General features: G+C 44.0%; 1 protein-coding gene across 6 annotated transcripts in view; it reads right to left on the bottom strand.

Annotated features, from left to right (window-relative positions):
- The window catches only part of RGS10 (regulator of G protein signaling 10), a 40,198-nt gene extending 18,908 nt beyond the window's left edge, over window positions 1-21,290 (bottom strand). The window contains exons 1-5 of one of the 6 annotated variants that reach the window (XM_029081330.2): window positions 21,194-21,278; window positions 16,546-16,732; window positions 15,486-15,604; window positions 12,598-12,684; window positions 2,517-2,660 (exon numbers count right to left, since the gene is read on the bottom strand). In XM_029081330.2, the coding sequence (XP_028937163.1) occupies window positions 2,517-2,660; window positions 12,598-12,684; window positions 15,486-15,604; window positions 16,546-16,579 (384 nt within the window). In that variant the 5' untranslated portion in view covers window positions 16,580-16,732; window positions 21,194-21,278. The other 5 variants (XM_029081332.2, XM_029081329.2, XM_029081328.2 and 2 more) reach the window with 5 other exon arrangements.
- Between the last annotated feature and the right edge of the window lie 959 nt (window positions 21,291-22,249).

The following is a 22,249-nucleotide window of genomic DNA, read 5'->3' as shown; positions in this document are numbered from 1 at the left end:
GTTTCATGTGTCAATAAAATAATGGCATTTACTCAGCGCTTACTGTGTGCAGATCACCTTACTACGTGCTTGGGACGGTTACAGTATAAGAGAGTTGTTAGACACACCCCTTGCTCACTATGAGCTTCCAAGTCTAGAAGGAGTTTAGCCTAGTCTACAAATCCTGTTTTGTGAAAACAGGATTTGTGGAGGAGGTCTCTAGAAATTGAAGAAGAACTAAAGCCATTCTGAAAGCACACTTTGGGGACTAACCGTATAACCAAGCTGATGCAGAAACAAAGTTTTAGAGAAGTGAAAGAGGCCTCAAGACCCTCCATTTACAACCAGCTTTAGAATTATTTAAAACTGCTTATTTTCGTTCATCTGTGCCCCCCTGAGGCCCATTTCATATTTATTTTTCCTCTGCCCTTAACTAAAGGCTTGAAATAAAGTTTTAAAGTTTACTTGCTTAGCTGAGGTGGTAATTACAATACTATGCTCCAATTTCACACTTCCATATCACTAGACCTAAAGATAATTAGTATTTCACAAGAGCTTACTAACTGCTAAAGCCCTGTGCTAAGTGCACATTTTGCGAAGCATCTCTAAAGATTTGAGATTCAGTGAAGTCATCCCTTAAGAACTGGGTCAATTTACTTTGTTTAGTTTCAGTTTTGAGCTTTTTTTAATGTTATTTGTTAAGCACTTCACATCCTGCCCGACCAACAGAAGCATTTATTTCCAAACATAAAAATGACAATGTAAGGACCATATTCATTGCTTTAGAGAGATGTTCACTTTGGGGAGGGAATGTGCCTGTTTATGGTTATATTGTACTCTCCCAAGCGCTCAGTACAGTGCTTTGCACATAGTTCACGCTCGATAAATATGGCTGAATGAATATTCAATCGGAACTAAGGACCATATGGAAGACTATGAGCCTGATTCTGCAGTGACACTGTTACGATGCAAGTGCATATGGAAAGGAATTACATTTCCTTGAAAAGGTGGCTAAAGTCCAAGGAAGAGTGAAAGCCGACCTGAGTGTTCTGACAGCTATTTTACTATTCACGTAGCTGACACCTCTACCCTCTGGAAGGTCATTCCTTATTGTTGAGTAAGAAGAATAGCCTCTCCTAGCAGCTGCTTAAGTCCCTCTCGACAGCAGACTACATGCAGGGACAAAGGAAGGTTGTTTCAACCACCTCACTGAGAAGGATAGCAGTGTGGCCTATGGGAGGGAGCACGGGCCGGGGAATCGGAGGACCTGGGTTCTAATGCTGGCTCCACCACTTGTCTGCTGTATAACCTCGGGAAAGTCACTTAACTTCTCTGTGCCTCCGTTACCTCATCTGTAAAATGGGGATTAAGACTTTGAGTCCCCATGTGGGACAGGGACTGTGTCCAAACCAATTATCTTCTATCTACCCTTGTTTAGTACAGTGCCGGGTACACAGTAGAGTGCTTAACTAATGCCATATTAAAAAAAATTAAAAAAGGATATGCCCCTGCCTTTTCCTCTTGTCAACAGGGAGAACTAAATCCAATATCTCTTTGATAATGCCTGGTATGCCTCATCTATAATCCAGGTCCCAAAATAGAATTTCAAAAGTCCCATGTTTGGAATCCTCTTCCTCCAAAGGTTTTGTACTGCCATGATCATTCTTTTATTGTATGGTACTTTCCCAAGTGCTTAGTACAGTGCCCTGCACATGGTAAGCGCTCAATAATTATGATTGAATGAATGAAAAATCTGGCCAGCCTGTCTGCTCAAGGACCTTGAGTGGACCACAGATGCTTACCTACACCAAAATTCAAACCATGCTCAGGGAATGGACAAGGTTTCAGTCTGTATCAGTCTCACTCTAAGATAGGTCTAACAACTTGTGTTAGAGAGAAGGGGTCTTGAGATTCAGTGGCTCATACAGGGACAGATGCCCTTGGGCACAGCTGGGATCTGTGTTTCTGCATGTGCTTTGGGAAGCAGCTTAGACTAGTGGAAAAAGCACGAGCCTGGGAGTCAGAGGACCTGGATTCTAATCCCAGCTCCGCCATTTGCCTGTTGCATGATCCTGGGCAGATCACTTCACTTCTCTATGCCTCAGTTACCTCATCTGCAAAGTGGGGATTAAATTTATCATCTCTGATAGACCGTGAGCCCCATGTGGGACAGGGACTGTGTCCAATCTGATGAATGTATATCTACCCCAACACTTAGAACAGTGCTTGACACGTAATAAAACACTTAAATTCAATAATTATTACTGTATACATAGGAGACCCATCACATATGCAGAGATATTCCAGAAGGAGACTCAAAATGGAGGAGGGGAGGGGAAGTCAGTGGCTACCTTTTCCCCAAGCTGATCAACACCTGTCTTTCCCTGGGCCAAGCCAAGGCCTGGAAGACAGATCTGGGTCCGTGACTGAATCCTGACTTGGCTGGATTTCAACAGGATAAATCGGGAAAGCTCAGCATTAACAGCCAAGTTCTCCCTTTGAATTCTCCTTTGGGAGGTGCAGAGAGAAACCATTACCTGGTCCTGGAGTTTCTGAAACATTAAAGGGTGGGGCTCCTCCAGGATCTTCTCACTTAGACGGGACTGCCCTTCCACATTGACTTGTGATGAAGCTTTACTCGACAAGAACGTTGAGTAAATTTCTCTTGCTTTTTCCTGCATCTGTGAAAGGACACATTGAAATGTGTACTTATTACCTGTGCGCAAAACTTTTTGTGCAGATTATCAACAGTTCATTACACCTGGAGAAGTGGAGACCAAGTATAGTAGCAGTTTTGCGGTTCAAAGGGAAGAACCTTCTGCCCCCCACCCCTAAACTCCCTTCTCCCATTTTAGTTATTCTAAGCCCCCAGGATCAAGGCTGATAAGCCTGGCACACTTCCACACCTCTCTTGGCAATTAAGAGGTACACAGTACTAATTCCTTTGTGTATTAACTGAGCCACCACACCCAAACAAAATAATCCAAAGGGGTTAAAAAATAATGAACGCCTCGAATACAAACAAATTTCGAATGTGAAAGTAAAATTGAAATGTGAGAATTCTCTTTGCTTAGATGTCCCCTGCCAAAGTGACTTGACGTTTCTTTCATCTGCTGAACACTGAAATGTAAGAGAACAGTACTCACTACAGAATAATAATAATAATGTTGGTATTTGTTAAGTGCTTACTATGTGCAGAGCACTGTTCTGAGTGTTGGGGTAAATACAGGGTAATCAGGTAGTCCCATGTGAGGCTCACAGTCTTAATCCCCATTTTACAGATGAGGTAACAGGCCCAGAGAAGTTAAGTGACTTGCCCACAGTCACACAGCTGACAAGTGGCAGAGCTGGAATTCGAACCCATGACATCTGACTCCCAAGCCCATGCTCTTTCCACCGAGCCATGCTGCTTCTCTCAAGAGGAAGGGCACTCTCCAAGGAAAACAATTCATCACAAAAGAAGCTGGCAGTCTAGAAGGAAGAGGGAAGCAGCGAGGCCTAGTGGAAAGAGCATGGGCCTCTGAATGAGAGGACCTGGGTTCTAATCCCAGATCTGCCTGCTGTGTGACCTTGCGCAAGTCATTTCACTTCCCTGTGTCTCAGTTTCTTCATCTGTAAATGGGAGGGGATTCAATACTTGATCTCCCTGCCTGTGAGCCTCATGTGGCACAGGGACTGTGTCTGCCCTGATTGATTTGTATTTACCCTAGGGTTTAGAACAGTATTTAACACAGTAAGTGCTTAACAAATACCATTAAAAAAAAAAGGAGAAAACAAGAGTTTGATAAAGCAAAACTTTGTCCTCTGGCTCCTCCTTCACCTTTCACCCTCTTGGTAGTTACCGCAAGCCTCTGTTCTGGCTCTTTAGTCTTCTTGCTCTACACTCAGTTTCTTGGGGAACTCATCCACTCATATGGCTTCAGTTATCACTTCTATGCAGATGATTTCCAAATCTATCCCTGTAGCCTCCTCTTATTTCCAGGGTATTTCTACTTGGACGTCTTTCTGGCACCTCAAATTCAACATGTCTACAATAGAACTCATGGCATAAGCCTAGCCTTAGCCATATCATCCCATGAACCAACTCTAGCACATAAAAACTCATACTCTCCATAGTACTCACAGTTGTATGTCTATTCAATTTATTTTCATCACTGTAGATGTAAATAATGTTTAAACTGTCTCCCCATTTTAGTGTAAACTCCTCAGTTTACACTTCCCAGGCTCCTAGTACAGTGTACTGCACAAAGTTGGATGCTCGATAAATGCTACCATTTGGGTCATGGCTCCAACGGAAGTTGGCCTTGCCACAAGAAAATCATGACTTGGCTGGACTGGGCTTTAACATTTCAGTCCCTGATAGGCTCATGACAGTGTCTGGTGGGTGAAATGCCAGGCTGGTGCTCAGCTTTCTGTGCAGGGAGGTGAAGTCGTGTGGTCTTTATTGAAAGAGCACGGGCCTGGGAGTCAGAAGAAGCTGGGTTCTATTCCTGGCTCTGCCATTTGCCTGATGTGTGACCTTGGACAAGTCACTTCACCTCTCTGTGACTCAGTTGCTTCATCTGTAAATGGGGATTAAATACCTGTTCTCCCTCCTATTTAAATTGTGAGTCTTGTAAGGGAGAGCGACTGTGTCCAACTTTATCTTTTATTTGCCCCAGCGCTTAGTACAATGCTTGGACTTAGCGAGTGCTTAACACAAACCAAAATCATTATTATTACTAATAATAATAATAATAATAAAACTTGGAATAACTAATCACTTGGAGATAACTTGAGGTCCCTTCCGGGGCTCTGTTTTAAAGGGTTTAAACCTGGGCTGGGCAATTATTTTGGCCCACTGCCCACAGAGCACATTCTTTAAGTTGAGGTGCACAGTAAAGAGCTGGGGGAGGGGGATGGAAAGCAGGATTTGAAATGCAGCCTCTTCAGCCTGAGGTGTTTCCTTTCTTACTCTAAATCTGCCTCATGCTCCACTGACTTCAGGATCACAGCTACCTCTCACTGTAAAACTAAAACTGCAGAGTGGCAGGAACCTGATTTGCCCAGGGTTACCGGAAGCTTTCTATTCTGAATGTTTTTAGCCAGGGACTCTTCGGCAGCAAAAGCCAGACGTGCTTATCTTTGTTAGGATAGGAAGTGTGACTGAAAAAGGAAACACTGAAATTGTTAGCCACAAAGAAGTCACGGGGAATACTGTGTGTGAAGGCAAAGAGCTAGCATTTGGGACAACTACTGAAAAAGGGAACTCTGTCTGCCTGACACCTCAGCAGATTTGCTATTCTCCCACAAGCCACTCCTTGGAGGAGACAGTTGTTCTGACAACGTATTAACACACTTTTGTGTGTCTGAATGGTTGTATATTGTTCAGGAGGTACCTAACACCATGCGCACATAGGATCCCACATAATGAGGAAAATTTGGCCTGAAATTCTTAAATGTCAAACTTTTTTCCCTTTAGCTCTTCAACAAAATGTTATAGAGTAGGAAATTCTCACCTTATCCCTCCAATCAATCAATCAATGGACAAATTCCCCGCTACGATGTTAGTAATACTCTTTATGTCTTCTGGCTAAGATGCCAACATTAAAGTCATGAGCAATTAGTTACCTCAGGTTTAGCTCTGGAACTGTGACTTGGGTGGCCTTTGACAGCCCTGTAGAACGCTGAATATTGAGACACCTTGAGTTACACTGGGCCCACGGAGGAACGTGCTGACAACTGACCGCTTTACGGAAATATGCTGAGTTCGACCAAACCCACAGGGGATTTCCAAGGGGGGCCCCTTCTCACCGCCCCCTCTCCTCCCAGGTCACGTGAACATGGAACTCAGCAGCAGAAGCCAAAATGGAGGAAGGCGGGTTGTTTGAAATTAAAATTCCAGCTGCAAAAGCTCCTTGGAGGCAGGGGACAGTCTGACATATATCAGTTGTGTGACCTTCAGCAAGTCACTTCACTTCTCTGTGCCTCAATTTTGTCATCAGTAAAATGGGCATTGAGACTGTGAGACCCAAGTGGGACAGGGACTGTGTCAAACCTGATTTGCTTGTAACCACCCTAGTGCCTGGCACAGAGTAAGTGCTTAATAAATACCACAATTATTATTATTGCTATATTGTACCCTCCCAAATGCTTAGTATAGTGTTCTGCATATAGCAAATGTTCACTAAATACCACTGACTTATAGAAAAAATAATCCAACACTGAAGCTGTATTAGAAAGGGGAAGGACCAACTGAAAACTGGACTGACCAATATGAAACACTGACTGATATAAAACCGCTCTCTCAGGTCATCAATGACTCCCTTCATGCCAAATCTAATGTCTTGAACTTCATCTTAATCCTCCTCAGACTCTCAGCTGTCTTCGACAGTGAGGACCAACCTCTTCTCCTGGAACTGTTATCTAACCTTTGTTTCCCTGACACTGTCCTATCTTGGTTTCTCCCTATCTCTCTGGCTGCTTCTTCTCAGTCTCTCTCATGGGCTCCTCCTCTGCCTCTCACCCCCTAATTTGTGGGAGTCCCTCAAGGCTCAGTTCTGGGTCCCCTTCTATTTACCTCTGCATTCACCCCCTTGGAGAACTCATCCACTTCTACAACTTGAACTCCCACTTCAACTATATGGATGATTCCCAACTCTACATCTCCAGGTCCAACTTCTCTCTCCCTAATCCCATATTTCCTCCTCCACTCCAGGGCATATCCATTTAGATGTCCCGACATCAGCTCAAACTTAAATGGTCCAAAATAGAAGTTCTCATCTTTTCACCCAAACCCCGGCCTCCCACTGTCTTTCCCATCACTGTAGACACCACCACCACCCTCTGTCTCACAAACCCATAACCTTGGTATAATCCTCAGTTCATTTTTTACTCATTTAGCTAGCCTATTCAGTCAGTCAGAAAATCCTGTCAGCTTTGTCTTCACAACTTCTCTAGAATCTGCCCCTTTCTCTCCATCCAATCTGCTACCACCCTGAGCCAAGTCACCCAGTCAATTGTATTTATCAAGTGCTTATTATGTGCAGAACATCGTATTAAGCGCTTGGGAGAGTGCACTATAACAATATCACAGATATTCCCTGCCCACAATAAGCTTTCCGTATAGAGGGGAGAAAGACATTAATATAAATGAATAAAAAACAGATATGGACATAAGTGTTGTGGGGCTGGGAGGGGAGATGAATATAAGGGGCAAGTCAGAGTGACACAGAAGGGAGTGGGAGAAGAGGAAATGAAGGTTTAGTCACGGAAGGCCTCTTGGAAGAGCTGTATCTTCACAAAGGCTTTGAAGTGGGTTGGGGGGAGAGTAACTGTCCGTTGGCTATGAAAAGGGAGGGAGTACTAGGTAAGAAGCAGGACGTGGGTGAGAGGTCAGTGGTGAGATAGACAAGATCTAGGTACAGTGAGAAGGTTAGTATTAGAGGAGCCAAGTGTGAGGGCTGGGTTGTAGTAGGAGAGTAGCAATGTGAGGTAGGAGGAGGCAAGGTGATGGAGTGCTTAAAAGTCGATGGTAAGGAATTTCTGTTTGATACAGAGGTGGATGGGCAACCACTGGAGTTTCTTGAAGAGTGGGGAAACACGACCTGAACGTTTTTGTAGAAAAATGATCTGGGCAGCAGAGTGAAGTACGGACCGGAGTTGAGAGAATCAGGAGGCTGATACGGTAATCAAAAGGGGAGAGGGAAAAGCCAAGTGTCCTAGGGGATAAAGACCAGGCCTGGGAGTCAGAAGGACTGGATTCTTGTGCCGGCTCTGTCACTTGGCTGTTGTGAGAACTTAGGTGAGTCACTTAATGTCTCTGTGCCACAGTAACCTCATCTGTAAAATGAGAATTATGACTGTGAGCCCCACGTGGGACAACGACTGTGTCCAACTCGATTACCTTGTATCTACCCCAGCGCTTAGAACAGTGCCTGGCACATAGTAAGCACTTAAATTCCACAAAAGAAGAAAAGGTGTTTGGATTAGCGTGGTAGCAGTTTGGACTGAGAGGAAAGGGCAGATTTTAGCTAGGTTGTGACAGTCGAACTGACAGGATCTAGTGATGGATTGAATGTGTGGATTAAATAAAAGAAAGGAGTCAAGGATAACGCCAAGGTTATGGGCTTGTTATCCTATACCACCTTGACTACTGCATCAAACTCCTCACTTACCTCCCTACCTCCAGTCACTCCCCTCTCCAGTCCATACTGCCTGGAAGCTATGCTGCCTGCATCATTTTTTTAAAAAAATGATTCTAAGCACATCTCCCCACTCCTCAAGAACCTCTAATGGTTGCCTACCTGTCTCCACATGAAACAAAAAAACTGCTCACCCTGAGCTCTAAGGCTCTCCCCCTCCTACTTAACCACACTGTTCTTCCATGACAACCCAGCCCACACATTTCACTCCTCAAACGTCAACTTTACTTACTGTACCTTGATCTCATCTCTTTCGCTGTCAATCGCGTGCTCAAGTTCTCCCTCTGGCCTGGAACTCCCTACGGCTTCATAGCTGACAGATCACACCTCTCCCATCTTCAAAGCCCTACTAAAATTACATCTCCTCCAAAATGCCTTCCCTCTCATTTCTCTTCCGCTTGCCTACACACTTGAACTTCTTAAGCACTTTGATACCCACCCTACTCCCAGTCCCACAGCACTTACATAGAAATTCTTAGACTCTGCTGCTTCCCCTTTCTGTATTTTATTTTCTGTAATTTAACGCCTGTATTTCCTACTAGACTGTGAACTCCTTGAGGGTCAGAATCCTATCTACCAAAATTACTGTATTATATTCTCTCAAGGGCTTAAACAGTGCTCTCCACACACCAGATATTCAACAAATATCTTTCTTTGATTTAATTGATTGAAAACCAACTGACTGGCCATCCTAGTGACTTTTCATTTCCAGTTTGGAAAAATCGTATTCTGATCCATTTGTTGATTATTCTTTGAGATTTTAGATTTACATTTATGATTGGTTGTTTGAAACTTGTTGCTTTCCACCCCAAAGGTGAACATACCTTAAAAAGACCTGAAAACATTCTGACAAATGTCTAGGTTTTTTTCTTTTTTGTGATATTTATTAAGCGCTTACTATGTGCCAGACACTGTTCTACGTGCTGGGGTAGATACAAATTAATCAGGTTAGGCACAGTCCCTGTCCCACATGGGGCTCACAGTTTTAATCCCTATTTTACAGATGACGGAACTGAGGCACAGAGAAGTGAAGTGACTTGCCCAAGGTCACACAGCAGATAAGCGGAGGCGGGATTAGAACCCAAGTCCTTCTGACTCCCAGGCCCGTTCGCTCTCCACTAGGGCATGCTGCTTCTCTATCCATTAAATCACGCTGCTTCTCTAGGTTTCTCTATGTTTGTAGAGGTTTGCAAATTGGGAACCTCTGGAATGAAAGTGATACTTAAAGATTAGGAATGGTTGACACTGTGCTTTTTCCTAGATAGATCCAGTGTGCTGCTTCAAGCCGATACCTTCAGGAAAGGATATCCTGAACACTTGGTAGAGTGCTCTGCACACAGTAAATGCACAATAAATGCCACTGATTGATAGACTCCTCGGTTCTTATTAGAGTATCACGTTCAATACAACTCACTACACCTCAAAAAGGGTATGGAAAAATTAGAGTAGGGTTCAAAGGAGAGCAATGAAAATGCCTAAAAGGACAGAAAACAGACCCCAGGAGGAAAAGTAAAGAAATGGAGCTCTTTAGTGTCATCTCTCAAGGTGCTAAGTTATTCACTGTCTTTAAATCTATATTTAATAGTCTTCTATAAGATTATTCTCATTCACTGTCTATATTGCTATTTAGGTATCACAGAGCTGAACTGGACCTTCATGGATCCAAACCTAGAGAAGCAGTGTGGTCTAGTGGATAAAGAATGGGCCTGGGAGTCAGAAGACCTGGGTTCTAAACCAGCTCCACCACTTGCCCGCTGTGTGACTTGGGCAAATCACTTCATTTCTTTGTGCCTCAGTTTCTTCATCTGTAAAATGGGGTTCAAATCCTCTTCCACAGATTTAGGCTGTGAGCCTCAGGTGAGACAAGGACTTGCATCCAATCTGATCAAATGCATCTATCCAATGCTTAGAACAGTGCTTGGCACATAGTAAACACTTAACAGGTTCCATAAAATCCAGAAAGGTTAATCATTAAACTATCCGGAACAAATGGAAATTATTATTTTCCTAAAGACCTTCAGGGATGGAGACTTGCTAACCTCCCTTGCTAGCTGATTCAACTATAGACATGAACTTTCTCCTTTTGAATAAAAAAAACCTCTCTTGCTTTAATTTAAGCCATTTTCCTCCTCATCTGCAGATCTGGAGAACAGCAGCGGGAAGCAGTGTGCCTGCTGGAAAGAGCCCGGGCCTGGGAGAGAGAAGTCCTGAGTTCTAATCTCACCTCCACCACTTGTCTGCTTTGTGATCTAGGGCAAGTAACTTCACTGCTCAGAGGCTCAGTTACCGCATCTGTAAAATGGAAATTAAATCCTCCTCCTTCCATTTTAGATTGTGAGCCCCATGTAGGAAAGGACTGTATACAACCTGACAACTTGTATAATACTGATAGTATTGTTAAGTGCTTACTATGTGCCAAGCACTGTTCTAAGCACTGAGGTAGATACAAGGTAATCAGGTTGGACAAAGTCCCTGTCCCACATGGGACTCACACTCTTAATCCCCATTTTACAGCGTGGCTCAGTGGAAAGAGCACGGGCTTTGGAGTCAGAGGTCATGAGTTCGAATTCCGGCTCTGCCATTTGTCAGCTGTGTGACTGTGGGCAAGTCACTTAACTTCTCTGTGCCTCAGTTACCTCATCTGTAAAATGGGGATTAAGCCTGTGAGCCCCACGTGGGACAACCTGATTCCCCTGTGTCTACCCCAGTGTTTAGAACAGTGCTCTGCACATAGTAAGCACTTAACAAATACCAACATTATTATTTTACAGATGAGGTAACTGAGGTACAGAAAAGTTATTATTATTATTATTATTACAGTACTTGTTAAGCCCTTACTAAGTGTCATGCACTGTTCTAAGCAGTGGGGTAGATACAAGGTAATCAGTTTGTCCCACGTGGGGCTCACAGTCTTAATCCCCATTTTACAGATGAGGAAACTGAGGCAAACAGAAGTTAAGTGACTTGCCCAGGGTCACACAGCAGACATGTGGCAGCACTGGGATAGAATCCATGTCCTCTGACTTCCAGGCCCTTGCTCTTTCCACTAGGCCGTGCTGCTTCCCCTACCTACTCCAGCGCTTAGCTCAGCTCCTGATAAATAGTAAGTGCTTAATTAACACATACCATAAAAATAAAAAAGGACAGTAGGTCATTATCCGCATTTTAAGTTTTCTGTACTTGAAAGCTTTCCCTTTCCCTCTAGACTGTACACTGGTTGTAGCAGGGAGCATGTCTACCAGCTGTTACAGTGTACTCTCCCAAGTGCTTAGTACAGTTTTCTGCACACAGTAAGACCTCAATAAATAGGATCGACTGATACGATTGACTTGAAGACAATTTTCGGGCTGCACCTTAACAAAGAGCATGGGCTTGGAAGTCAGAGGTCATGGGTTCTAATCCAGACTCTGCCACTGATCAGTTTATCAGCTGTGTGACTTTGGGCAAGTCACTTGACTTCTCTGGGCCTCGGTTACCTCATCTGGAAAATGGGGATTAAGAGTGTGAGCCCCACGTGGGACAACCTGATTACCTTATCTACCCCAGCGCTTAGAACAGTGCTCGGCACATAATAAGCGCTTAACAAATGCCATCATTATCATTATTATTATTCCATGAGCTGGGGGGATGGCTGTGCCTCTCCGTGATTTACAGCTCCCCAGCCTGGGAAGCAGCGATAACTGACTGACCCTGAAAGCCATGCAAATTTGGGGGGAGCTCTCTCTGACCGTCCTCCCTCCCCCCACCCCTCTCCTGACTACTTCGTACCCCACCCCTAAAAACTTGAGCGACCAGATTTTACTTTACCAGACCCTTGTCCTTATTCAAATATATACTAGTTTATGAGATTGCCTTAGGGATCTTAAAAGCCAACTGCCTGGTGCATTTTAAAACAAATTATTTTACTCCAGATAAATTTAGAAAAATGTTTTAGTAGGATGCACTTCAACTCCCAGAAGATGGATACCGGATAATTAGCAGTTCAGAGAAAATGAGTCAATCACAGATGCAATCAACTGTGTTTCTAAACATACCTAGATCAACCATTTTCAAAAAATCTATGTACAATCTTAAAACAGTCAAAGATGGGGAAAATAGCCATTTAACTTATTCGTGAAAGGAATAAACAGTAGCCAGTGCTTAACACAACATGTCATAAAAAATTGGTTTCAACAAAATTGTTCATTTAAACATTCACATGAAAAATCTTAAAATGTTACCATGCTGGAATGAAATCTTGAGAGTTTATCGTTAAGCAAATAAAAATTAAATACATAAGTCTACAGAAAGCATGGTTGAAATGGGGTATCTGATTTTCTGCATGCATTACCCAAATGTATTGTTTTGGCATCTACTTAAAATAACATTAAATAACTGAGTTGGGCAAAACAATATACCCCTAGGGATTACTACAAAATAGTGTTGAAGGAAATACCTGGTTTTTATCTTGCGTTTTCTTAAAATCTTCACACGCTAGCCAAAACAAAACATTTTCTTCACTAAATTCTTTTTTTAAAAATTCCTGGAGATTAAAAAAGGAAAATATTATACAATTTTCCAACACATACATCTTTTTACTCCTGAAAGTGTTCTAGTTGTGATTTTTTTATGACAAAAACGTCTTTCATCAAATTAACTAATGAACACAGTTCATTCATCATGCCTTCCACAAAAGTCCATATTACAAATTTTACTCTGCTTTTACGAAGAGAAACAATACTTCTAATTTTCTAAATATGTGGACATATATTACAAAGAAGAGGAAAACCTGGGCATGTGATTGGGTTTCTAAACATGATTCTGGCTGATAATAAATTGCTTTAAAATATATTGAGGCAGAAGGCATACTGGCTCTTTCCCGACACTAAATAAGTGCATTCCTTTAAAATCAAGTACACTTTAAAATAAAATAAAACAGGGGTTCCAAAGTATTAAAATGTCTATAACTAACATTCTTAAATTTTCAAATGCAAAAAAAGTGTGCTGTTCTAGTACAGTGCTCCGATTGTTTATTACATGAGCTCTGCCGGGAGTAGAAAAGCAGAGAAGCAGCACGGCCTAGTGGAAAGAGCATGGACCTGGGTGTCAGAGGACCTAGGTTCTTATCCCAGCTCTGCTACAGGTCTGCTGTGTGACCTAGGACAAGTCCCTTAACTTCTCTGTGCCTCAGTTACCTCATCCATAAAATGGGGATTAAGACTTTGAGCCCCACATGGGACATGGACCACCATGTCCAACCTGATTAGTTTAGCACAATGCCTGGCACACAGTAAGCACTAAACAAATACCACTATTAGGGGAGGGGAGGTCAACCAAATTTAGCATGTTGACTTGGGGGCATGTGTAATTTCTGAAGATTTTTCTAATGCAAAATTCACAAAATACTTATTGGCAGAAATCCACAGGACCAAGAGGGTGTTGCTGTCCCTCCCTCTAGACTGTAAACTTATTGTGGGCAGGGATTGTGTCTGCTTATTATATTCTCCCAAAAGCTTGGCACAATGCTCTGCACACAGTAAGTGCTCAATAAATACTACTGAATGAACGGACGAATAAATGAGGGACTCCTGAGCCCCCCTCTTGCTCTAGACCCATTACACTCCCTCCCCAGGTCCCCGTTAACCCAGCACTATTTCTGAGTTCGTTAAACTGGAGCAAGGTGGAGAAAGGCTGAGCTCTTAAAAATCTTGGAAATGAAGTCATTCAGTGCTTTGGTACCCAAGGACTGTCTGGTAGAAAAACAGATCAATGACCTCCCTAGGGATGTGTTTGGGGTCTTTTTGTTCTTTTATCTTTCCAATCTCCAGTTGCCAGGACAACAGAGGAGGATCTAGATGGGAAGAAGGTCAAAACCGCAGGTATTAAATCTCTCAGAGAGAAAATGAGGGAGGAGGTTAAGTTGTTTAATGGTTAGAAGAAGAGTTCAAAATGTCCATCTCCCCTCCTAGACTGTAAGTCCTTACAGGCAGGGAACTCTGCTAATTCTGTTGTATTGTACTCTCCCAAGTGCTCAGTGCTGTGTTCTGCACATAGTAAACGCTCAATAAATACCACTGATTGATTCTCTTTTGGGTTTTGTGCATGGATCACTGTCCAATGCTTCCCTCTCTTCCCTATTGTCCCCTGGCACTTTGAAAAAATGCTGCCATGTGGATATAAACATAAAAGAAAAATGTGTTTCAAGTCTTACTCTGTCTACTTTTCTGAAGGGAAAGTGGAAAAGATAGGCTGCACAGGAAGTAGTGGGGTTTACTGGATGGAGCACGGGCCTGGGAGTCAGAGGACCTGGGTTCTAATCCAAGCTCTGTCGCCTATCTGCTGTGTGACCTTGGGTGAGTCAATTCACTTCTCTGGGCCTCAGTTATCTCATGTGTACAATGGGGAATAAGAGTGATCCCCTTGTGGGACAGGGACTAAGTCCAACCTGATTAGCTTGTATCTACTCAGCGTTTAGAATAGTACTTGGCACATAGTAAGAGCTTAACAAGTACCATGATTATTATTATTATTATTACTAAGTATTCAACATACAATCATTCTGTCAAAAAGGGGCATCAGCATGGTTTCAGCCCATCTTGAACCATTCTCAGATCATCATTTTTCTAATTCTAGTTGACTATGGGGCAGGCATAAATGTGATCCAAGTGAGGTAATTTTAGAAGAGATATAAGTTTCTTGCGAATGACCTTAGTGACCCTCCTACTTACAGTCTGATCCGCAAACAAAGCACTGCCTTCTATTTAGTACGTGAGTTGTAACAAAGAAACCTAAACTAAATGAGTTATTTCCCCTTACTGCCACCTTTTCATTGTTCATGGTCCCCAAGGATAACTACACTTAAGCTATTCTGTAGTTAAAATATGCAAGGAGAAACTTGTTAGTTATAGTGTGCGCCAAAGATCCTAGGCCTCAGAGGATAGAGAATTTTATCTGAAATGGACATAAATTTGAATTTTGCCACCAGGGACCATTTAAAAAATGTATTGTTTATCTTCTTCCTGCCATAAAGTCAGTGCTCTAATGAATTTGGTATAAAAGCTAAAATTTACTCAAATGCCCCGGGTTATCTCCAAAGTTGTACTAATGCTCGTGTAGACAAGAAACACATCTCCCAACTCTGTTGCACTGTAGACCTCCGAGTGCTTAGCACAGTGCTCTACACGTAGTAAGCGCTTAATAAATCCCTCTGATTGGAAATGGACTTTAACAACTCTGTGAAGAGAAATTTCTCATCTTCTGAGAAACTTTTCATTTCTCTATTTTTCTGAACGTGTTCTTGAAAATTGAATTGTTTCAATTATGAGCAATAATAAAAATAGCAACCCTAAATCTTTTAACACCCTCTGGGTCTTCAAGTAGGTTCTCCAAGGAGGCAGCCCATTTTGTAGTTCCTCTAAGGTTCTGATGGCTGCTGCTTGAACTCCCATCACTGTCATGTATCTCTGAAAAACAAAGTACAAAATGTTTGTCAGTTCAGATTGAAATTTCCACTTTTTACATGCATTTTACCGAACTGTGAGATGGCTGTTATGTCACTGAGGCTAGTCTGCTTTATTTTTTCCAGCAAGTCTGTAAACGAACACCATTTATCATTAGAGACGCAGCGTAGCTAAGTGGAAAGTGAATCTGGGGTCTAATCTCAGCTCCGGCGCTTGTCCAAGATCATACGGCAGACAAGTCAGTTAACTTCTCTGTGTCTCAGTTTCCTCATCTGTAAAATACGGATTAAAAAACCCGTTTGCCCTCCGCCTTAGATTATGAGCCCTAATGTTCGACAGGGCTATGTCTGACCTGATTATCTTGTCTCTACCCCAGGGCTTAGAACAGTGCTTGACAGATAGCATTTAAATACCACGATTACTATTATTCAGTCCCAAAGTAAGAAATTTAGTCATTGCAAAAAGCGGATGAACAAAGTACTGTTCCCTCATCAAGTGTAAACAAGAGAATGGGTGAAAGGATAGATACTCTTGAAAGTCATGCTACTTATTATATAGGAAATGATTAGATGAGAAATTCTGTATATTCCCAATCCATTTTACCTTCACTGTTTTGGCTATTCCATGTAAAAATGTTTTATACTGTTATTCTGTTTTTTGGACTGCACAGCAGTTTGAGGGTTTACCAAAATTTATTAGTGGTTATTCCCATAGTAAAGTAATGGTTGACAACCTCTTTGATTGTTTCATGGTTTCTATCTAGAGAAATCAAATTTATGTCCCTAATGGAGAACAACTACTTCTTCTGTTCTTGGCTTTCAATCTAGTTCTAAGACACCTCCCAAACTTTCACTCTATTCAAAAATTAATAAAACAGTATCCAACTTAAAACTGCCAAAGTACATTGCAAATATATTTGTAATTTGCTGCTTTTCTCCCCTCACCTCTTCTGACTACTGCTTTCCAAGTTTCTTCCATCCTGTTCAGTATCTGGTTTGCATTTTACTGTCCTCAAGAGTGTAGGCGTGCATTTTTCCAAGATTTTCCGTGGCTATTTCCAACCTCATTAAGTCTCGGTGTAGTGTTTCTCCAACTACTCAGACATTTCCCAATATCCCGATTGGGCATCATCTGTAAATTCCATTAAAATATCACCTTCCCCGGTCATTAGCACAGATGACACAAAAACTCGTGCCTGAACCTTAATCCCTACTGGGAGTTACTTTCTATAGAGTTTGTACAAATGTAATACATTTCCACAGCTAATTAACCTTTGTTAGTGTCCCACTGGCCTTTTTTTCCCCCCCAATTTTTGTAACAGATACCCTAAACTCATTTAATTCCCTTTAAATTTCACCTAAATCTTTTAAAATAAAATCGCTCTGACTCACTTTATAAATAGTAATCTGGAGCTCTGTGCAGGACCCCTGCTCAATTCCAAAACATGGAGGTCAACAATCAGATCTTTCTTCTAACTGCCCTTAAAGGCACCATCAAGGATGGAATGCTAGAGAGTATGACATTTCTTTTGTACTTATCCTAAGAAAATTTCTGGTACAGAATTTTCACAAAACCTTAAAAGTTTCTCTAATTTTCATTTTTTTTATTAAATGAGATATTACCACCTCAGGGAAGAGAATTTAAAATGTCGATGACAAATGAAATAATGAAATGTGAGAAAAACTGAGCTTATATGGATATATAATGTTCGCTCAGAAATATTTTCCTTAATGTCATTTCAATACTCTATGGGAGTCTTTAGTACATCAAATGGCAGAATTCCTCACCCCTGGTCATTTACTATCTATCTTGGGCATTTTGTAAGATTTATAGCTTTAAAAACTTTATGTTTGTCAACAACTTTGTTTTCATACTTATAAGCTTCAATAAGATCAGCTCATCTTCAAATGGCACATTTTCCAAAACTACCATTTTTATTTAGATAGCTGATAATTACACTTATCTAGGCTCGGGTCTTGTAAAGAGGCCATTTTTCAAGGACTGTACATGAAAAATGACTAAATTATCTGAGCTTAATTTTACCTGAAGAATACAAGATTAAGAAATAATTATTATGCCTTCACAATTATAAAATCACGTTTCTATATACTCCTATATTTATTATCATAATGAACCCATATTCACAAGCCCAATGGTAACATTCCATTCAAATGGATTTATTGCACAACATGGTTTCCGAAGTCATGGAAATTATCTAACATGAATTCTATGTAAATCAAGATCCAAAAGTAACCTGTGAGGCATCTGAAAGTTTTCATTAGGCTTAATCACAATACGCAACATGAAACCATGTAAATATTTCAGAGTTGATTTACTAAAGGCAACCAGATGAAGCACTTGGTAAAGTCAAAAAACCCCTGACAAATTACTTACCCCAAAGCATACAGGGAACACTAAGCATTCCAGGATTCACCTTTCCCAAAATGTACAGTTTTTAAGACTGCTTAAAAACACACAGCAACAGCGGAGGAGAGGAGGAAAGACATTAATCAGAACTATCTGCTGAATATCCCATGTAATGAAAACAAGAAGAACACTCAAGCTCACATTTTAAAGTGGTTGGTTTTGCATTCACGCACACAAATTACCTATAAATAACATCTTGCTGCAAACTAATAAACTGAAAATTAAAAGTCCATGCCTTTCCAAAACTCAGAAGTCACCAGTTAATAAGTCTCCCGCAGCACATCTTTTCCACATACAAGAGTCGGTATTTAGACTTAGAATCAGATGACAGCAGACCAGATAATAGAGTACTGATGAAATCTTTAAACTGCTCTTGGAATAAACTGAGTCATGGAAATAATCTATCTAAATATTTCTCAAATGTTTATCACAACAGTATCTAGCTCCTGAAAAAACCTGCCTTCTAGGCAGGCTACCTCCCCCAGTAAAGGAGCTTCATGACCGCTGTTTTAAGGGAAACTAAAAACGGAGAGAGAAAAAAAAATAATACCGAACATCAAACACTATTCAGTAGCTCAAAATCAGTCTTCATTTTGGGGTGTTTAATCTCGTTCAGGGCGCCTGGAACATTTCCTGCTCTTCACACACAGCCTTGGTCTTTTAAAGAAAGCCAAGCCTCGTCCTCTACCAGTGTAGTCTACAGGCAATCAGGCTTGTCATGAAACGAAAGGCAAAATGATGAAATTTTGGCCCCACTGTACATCTTCTAATGGCAATAAATCCCTTACTTTCCATGACTCCCCGAACAGCGTTGCTTGAAGAATGTCCTGCATACTGAATGACCTCCTAGCCGTTCCTGAATCTAAAAGTCTTTCTCTAAGGGGGGGGGGGGGCCCTCCAAACACCCTTTGGTTTGATCAAAGCACAAGCCTCAACATCCTCTTTTGAGTGGACCAAACAACAGATGGTCACTGGCTTCTAGTTTCAACCATAAGGAAGGAAGCAAAAAAGGGATGAGCTGTTATTTGTGGACTCCCTGGAATCATCACTTTCCAGGCAAACACCCAGAAAATGTTATATGAAGTCCTTTCACGTAGGGGTGGGGGTTGAAATGAGGATCCTGTCATTCCAAAAGTAATGCTCCTTACTTCTGGAATACTGGAGCAATACGTAACTGTGACATTTGGACCGTATCCCCAAAGTAATCCCACCCATGGCCTCACGTGAGCTCGCTCCTGTGAGCTTGAGGAGAGTCAGGACCTCAGTGTTCTCCGCTCCTTCGCCTGCCCATTTGCCTTGAATGGCATCTATAAGACCCCTTGCCACTACTTAAAAGCAGGGGCCAGCGATTCGTAACATTCTGCACGGTGCTAAGCCTGCCCTTTGTGCTAGGCTGTTCAAACAAAGACCTTAAACTGCTGTGGGGCTTGTCATTTTGAAATGAAAACTTGGGCCTGGCAATAAATCTGAAAATGTTTTGAATGTTTAACGAGATCATCTGGGGCAGGCCTCTGCGGGCTGGCGGGACTCGGCAAGTCCAGAAACAGGGTCTTGCACTCAGACCTGGGGGTAAAGGGGTTGACTTTTCATTCTGTGCAAGTGATCCATTAATTCACCAGCACCAAGGCATCCTAAATCATGCAAGCTTCTGTCGGTGGGAGTGCAGATAGGGAGAATGAGGCAATGCCGTCTCAAGCTTTGGGGCGCCACGGCCCTCGGAAATATGTCAGGCACAAACTAACGGTGGACAGACGTGAACGGGGTAGAATCACGACCTCCACTAACACCAAATGGGGAATGTGCTTTCTTTCTCCTCTCCCTTCTCTAGCTCTCATCTCCACTTTCTTCCGAAGACAATTATTCAACGTACTGTGACTCCCTTGCCCTGCCCACGCCCTGCACTGCCAATCTGCAGCCCGGTAGGGCAGGGTTACCGGGCCGCTGGCAGAAAAAATCTCTTTGCCAGTAATTTCAGATCTTGCACATTTTATTTCACGTGGCACAACGGGCAAGTGGGATTGGTTTAGCACCCGAATTTGCCTCCTGGTGTCACGTCTTTGATTCAAGTGAGTGTAGCCTCGTTCCGGGCAGAGAACGTGTCTACTAATTCTGTTGCACGGTACAGTGCTCCGCGCAGAGTGGGCGCTCCGACCGTACGCAACGAATTTCTACGACCGCTGTCTCCCACGCTGAAATGAAATGCAGCCTGAATCACCAAAACCCTCAAATAACTACCGGCTGATTTCCTTTTTGCAGATCGAGGCACCCCAGTTCCCCCAGCTTCACGACTGCCCCTTCTCTCTTTGGTGGCTTCTCCTTCGTCCCGCCGTATGTAGCGGGCGCTTGCCGTGTGCGAGGCGCTGGCCTAAACGCTGGGGAGGAGAGTCGAGTCCCCTGCGAGGGGGACGGCAGAGGAGCCGCAGTCGGTCGAAGCCGTCTGTCTGTTCGGCCCCTCTCCGTCGACCGGCCGGGGCCCCCGGGAGGGTTTCGGCTCAAGCGGCGCGGCGCGGCGCGTTTCCATCCGCCTTTGGGGATCGAAAGCCGCGGGACCCCAAGATTTCTCCCCTTCCCCCCGCCCTCCCAGACGGCCACTGAAAAGAAAACTGCATTCTTCCTCTTTTCGCCCAAACTTCCTGTTAAGATATTCTCTCGAAGCTGCTCTGAAAAACAACCCCTGGCCGCAAAGGGAGGCTCGCCAAGAAGTCGCCCCGTTCTTCGAGTCGGAGGAGGGCGGGGGCAAACGCGCCGCAGCTTTGCTGCTCAGGGAGGAGGGAGGAGGGAGGCGGGGGGCAGAGAGAGAGCGGGGGCAGGACGGAGAGACCACCTCCACATTTGGGGGGGCAAGGCGCCGGAGGGGGGGGAAGAGGAAAGGCAAAGGGGTGCGAGGAGGCTGGGCGGCGGAATGAAGGGAGGGATGCGGCGGGGGCTCCGGGGCACACCGGTCCAGGGGCAGCACGGCCCCCGCGGGACGGGGACGGGGACGGGTCGGGCCCCGCGCGTTGGTGCATGTGGCTGTGCGGGGCGGGGTGGGGGTGGGGGTGCGGGCAGGGGGGCGTGTGTGCCCGTGCCATGTGCCATGTGGCATAGGTGGGACCGCGCGCGGCTCGCAGCGGGCCGGGCCCGGCAGGGTGCGGGGGCGCCCCTCGCCCCTTCCCCTCGGGGTACCTGAAGGCGGCCGCTTTCTACTGAGCCTGCTCACCGCCCTGTTGAACATCTTCGGGGCCGAGCCGAGCCGAGCCGAGAAGAGCCGAGAAGAGCCGAGAAGAGCCGAGCGGAGCGGAGCGGAGCGAAGGGGAGGGCGCTGATCGGCGGCGGCGGCGGCGGCGGCGGCGGCAGCGGCGAGCGCTCCCGGGTCCGGGGGAGGGGGCGGGGCCTGGTAAGGGGGCGGGGCTTCAGGCGGCCGCAGCCCCCCTTTGCCTCACCTTCCCCGGCCGCTAGGTGGCGCCCTCTGCGCGCCTGCGCGCCCCCGATTCCGGGCTGGGCCCCCGCCTTCCTCCTGTATTATCATAAGGAGGAGATTTCTTAATAATAATAAAAATGCTGGGATCGGTTAAGCGCTTACTACGTGCAAAGCACTGTTCTAAGCGCTGGGGGGCTACAAGGTGATCAGGTTGACCCACGTGGGGCTCACAGTCTTCATCCTCATTTTCCAGATGAGGGAACTGAGGCACCGAGAAGTGAAGCGGCCTGCCCAAAGTCACACAGCTGACTAGTGGCGGAGCCGGGATTCGAACCCATGACCTCTGACTCCCAAGCCCGGGCTCTTTCCACGGAGCCACGCACATTACGAAGGGAAGCAGCGTGGCCTCAAAATAATAATAATAATAATAATAATGGGATTTGGTTGGCGCTGCTCTAAGCGCTGGGGGGTAGATACGAGAAGCAGCGTGGCTCGGTGGGAAGACCCCGGGCTTGGGAGTCGGAGGTCATGGGTTCGAATGCCGCTTCTGCCCCTTGGCAGCTGTGTGACTGTGGGCAAGTCCCTTCACTTCTCAGTGCCTCAGCTACCTCATCTGGAAAATGGGGATTAACTGTGAGCCTCACATGGGACAACCTGATGACCCTGTATCTACCCCCGCGCTTAGAACAGTGCTCTGCACATAGTAAGCGCTTAACAAATAGCAACATTATTATTATTATTATTATTATACGAGATGAGCGGGTTGTCATTCATTCAATCGTATTTATTGAACGCTTACTCTGCAGAGCACTGTACTAAGT

Source organism: Ornithorhynchus anatinus, chromosome 16 (assembly GCF_004115215.2).
Source record: "Ornithorhynchus anatinus isolate Pmale09 chromosome 16, mOrnAna1.pri.v4, whole genome shotgun sequence".
Classification (NCBI taxonomy): Eukaryota; Metazoa; Chordata; class Mammalia; order Monotremata; family Ornithorhynchidae; genus Ornithorhynchus; species Ornithorhynchus anatinus.
The sequence above is the reverse complement of the archived record's forward strand: the minus strand, read 5'-3'. Positions and strand labels throughout refer to the sequence as shown.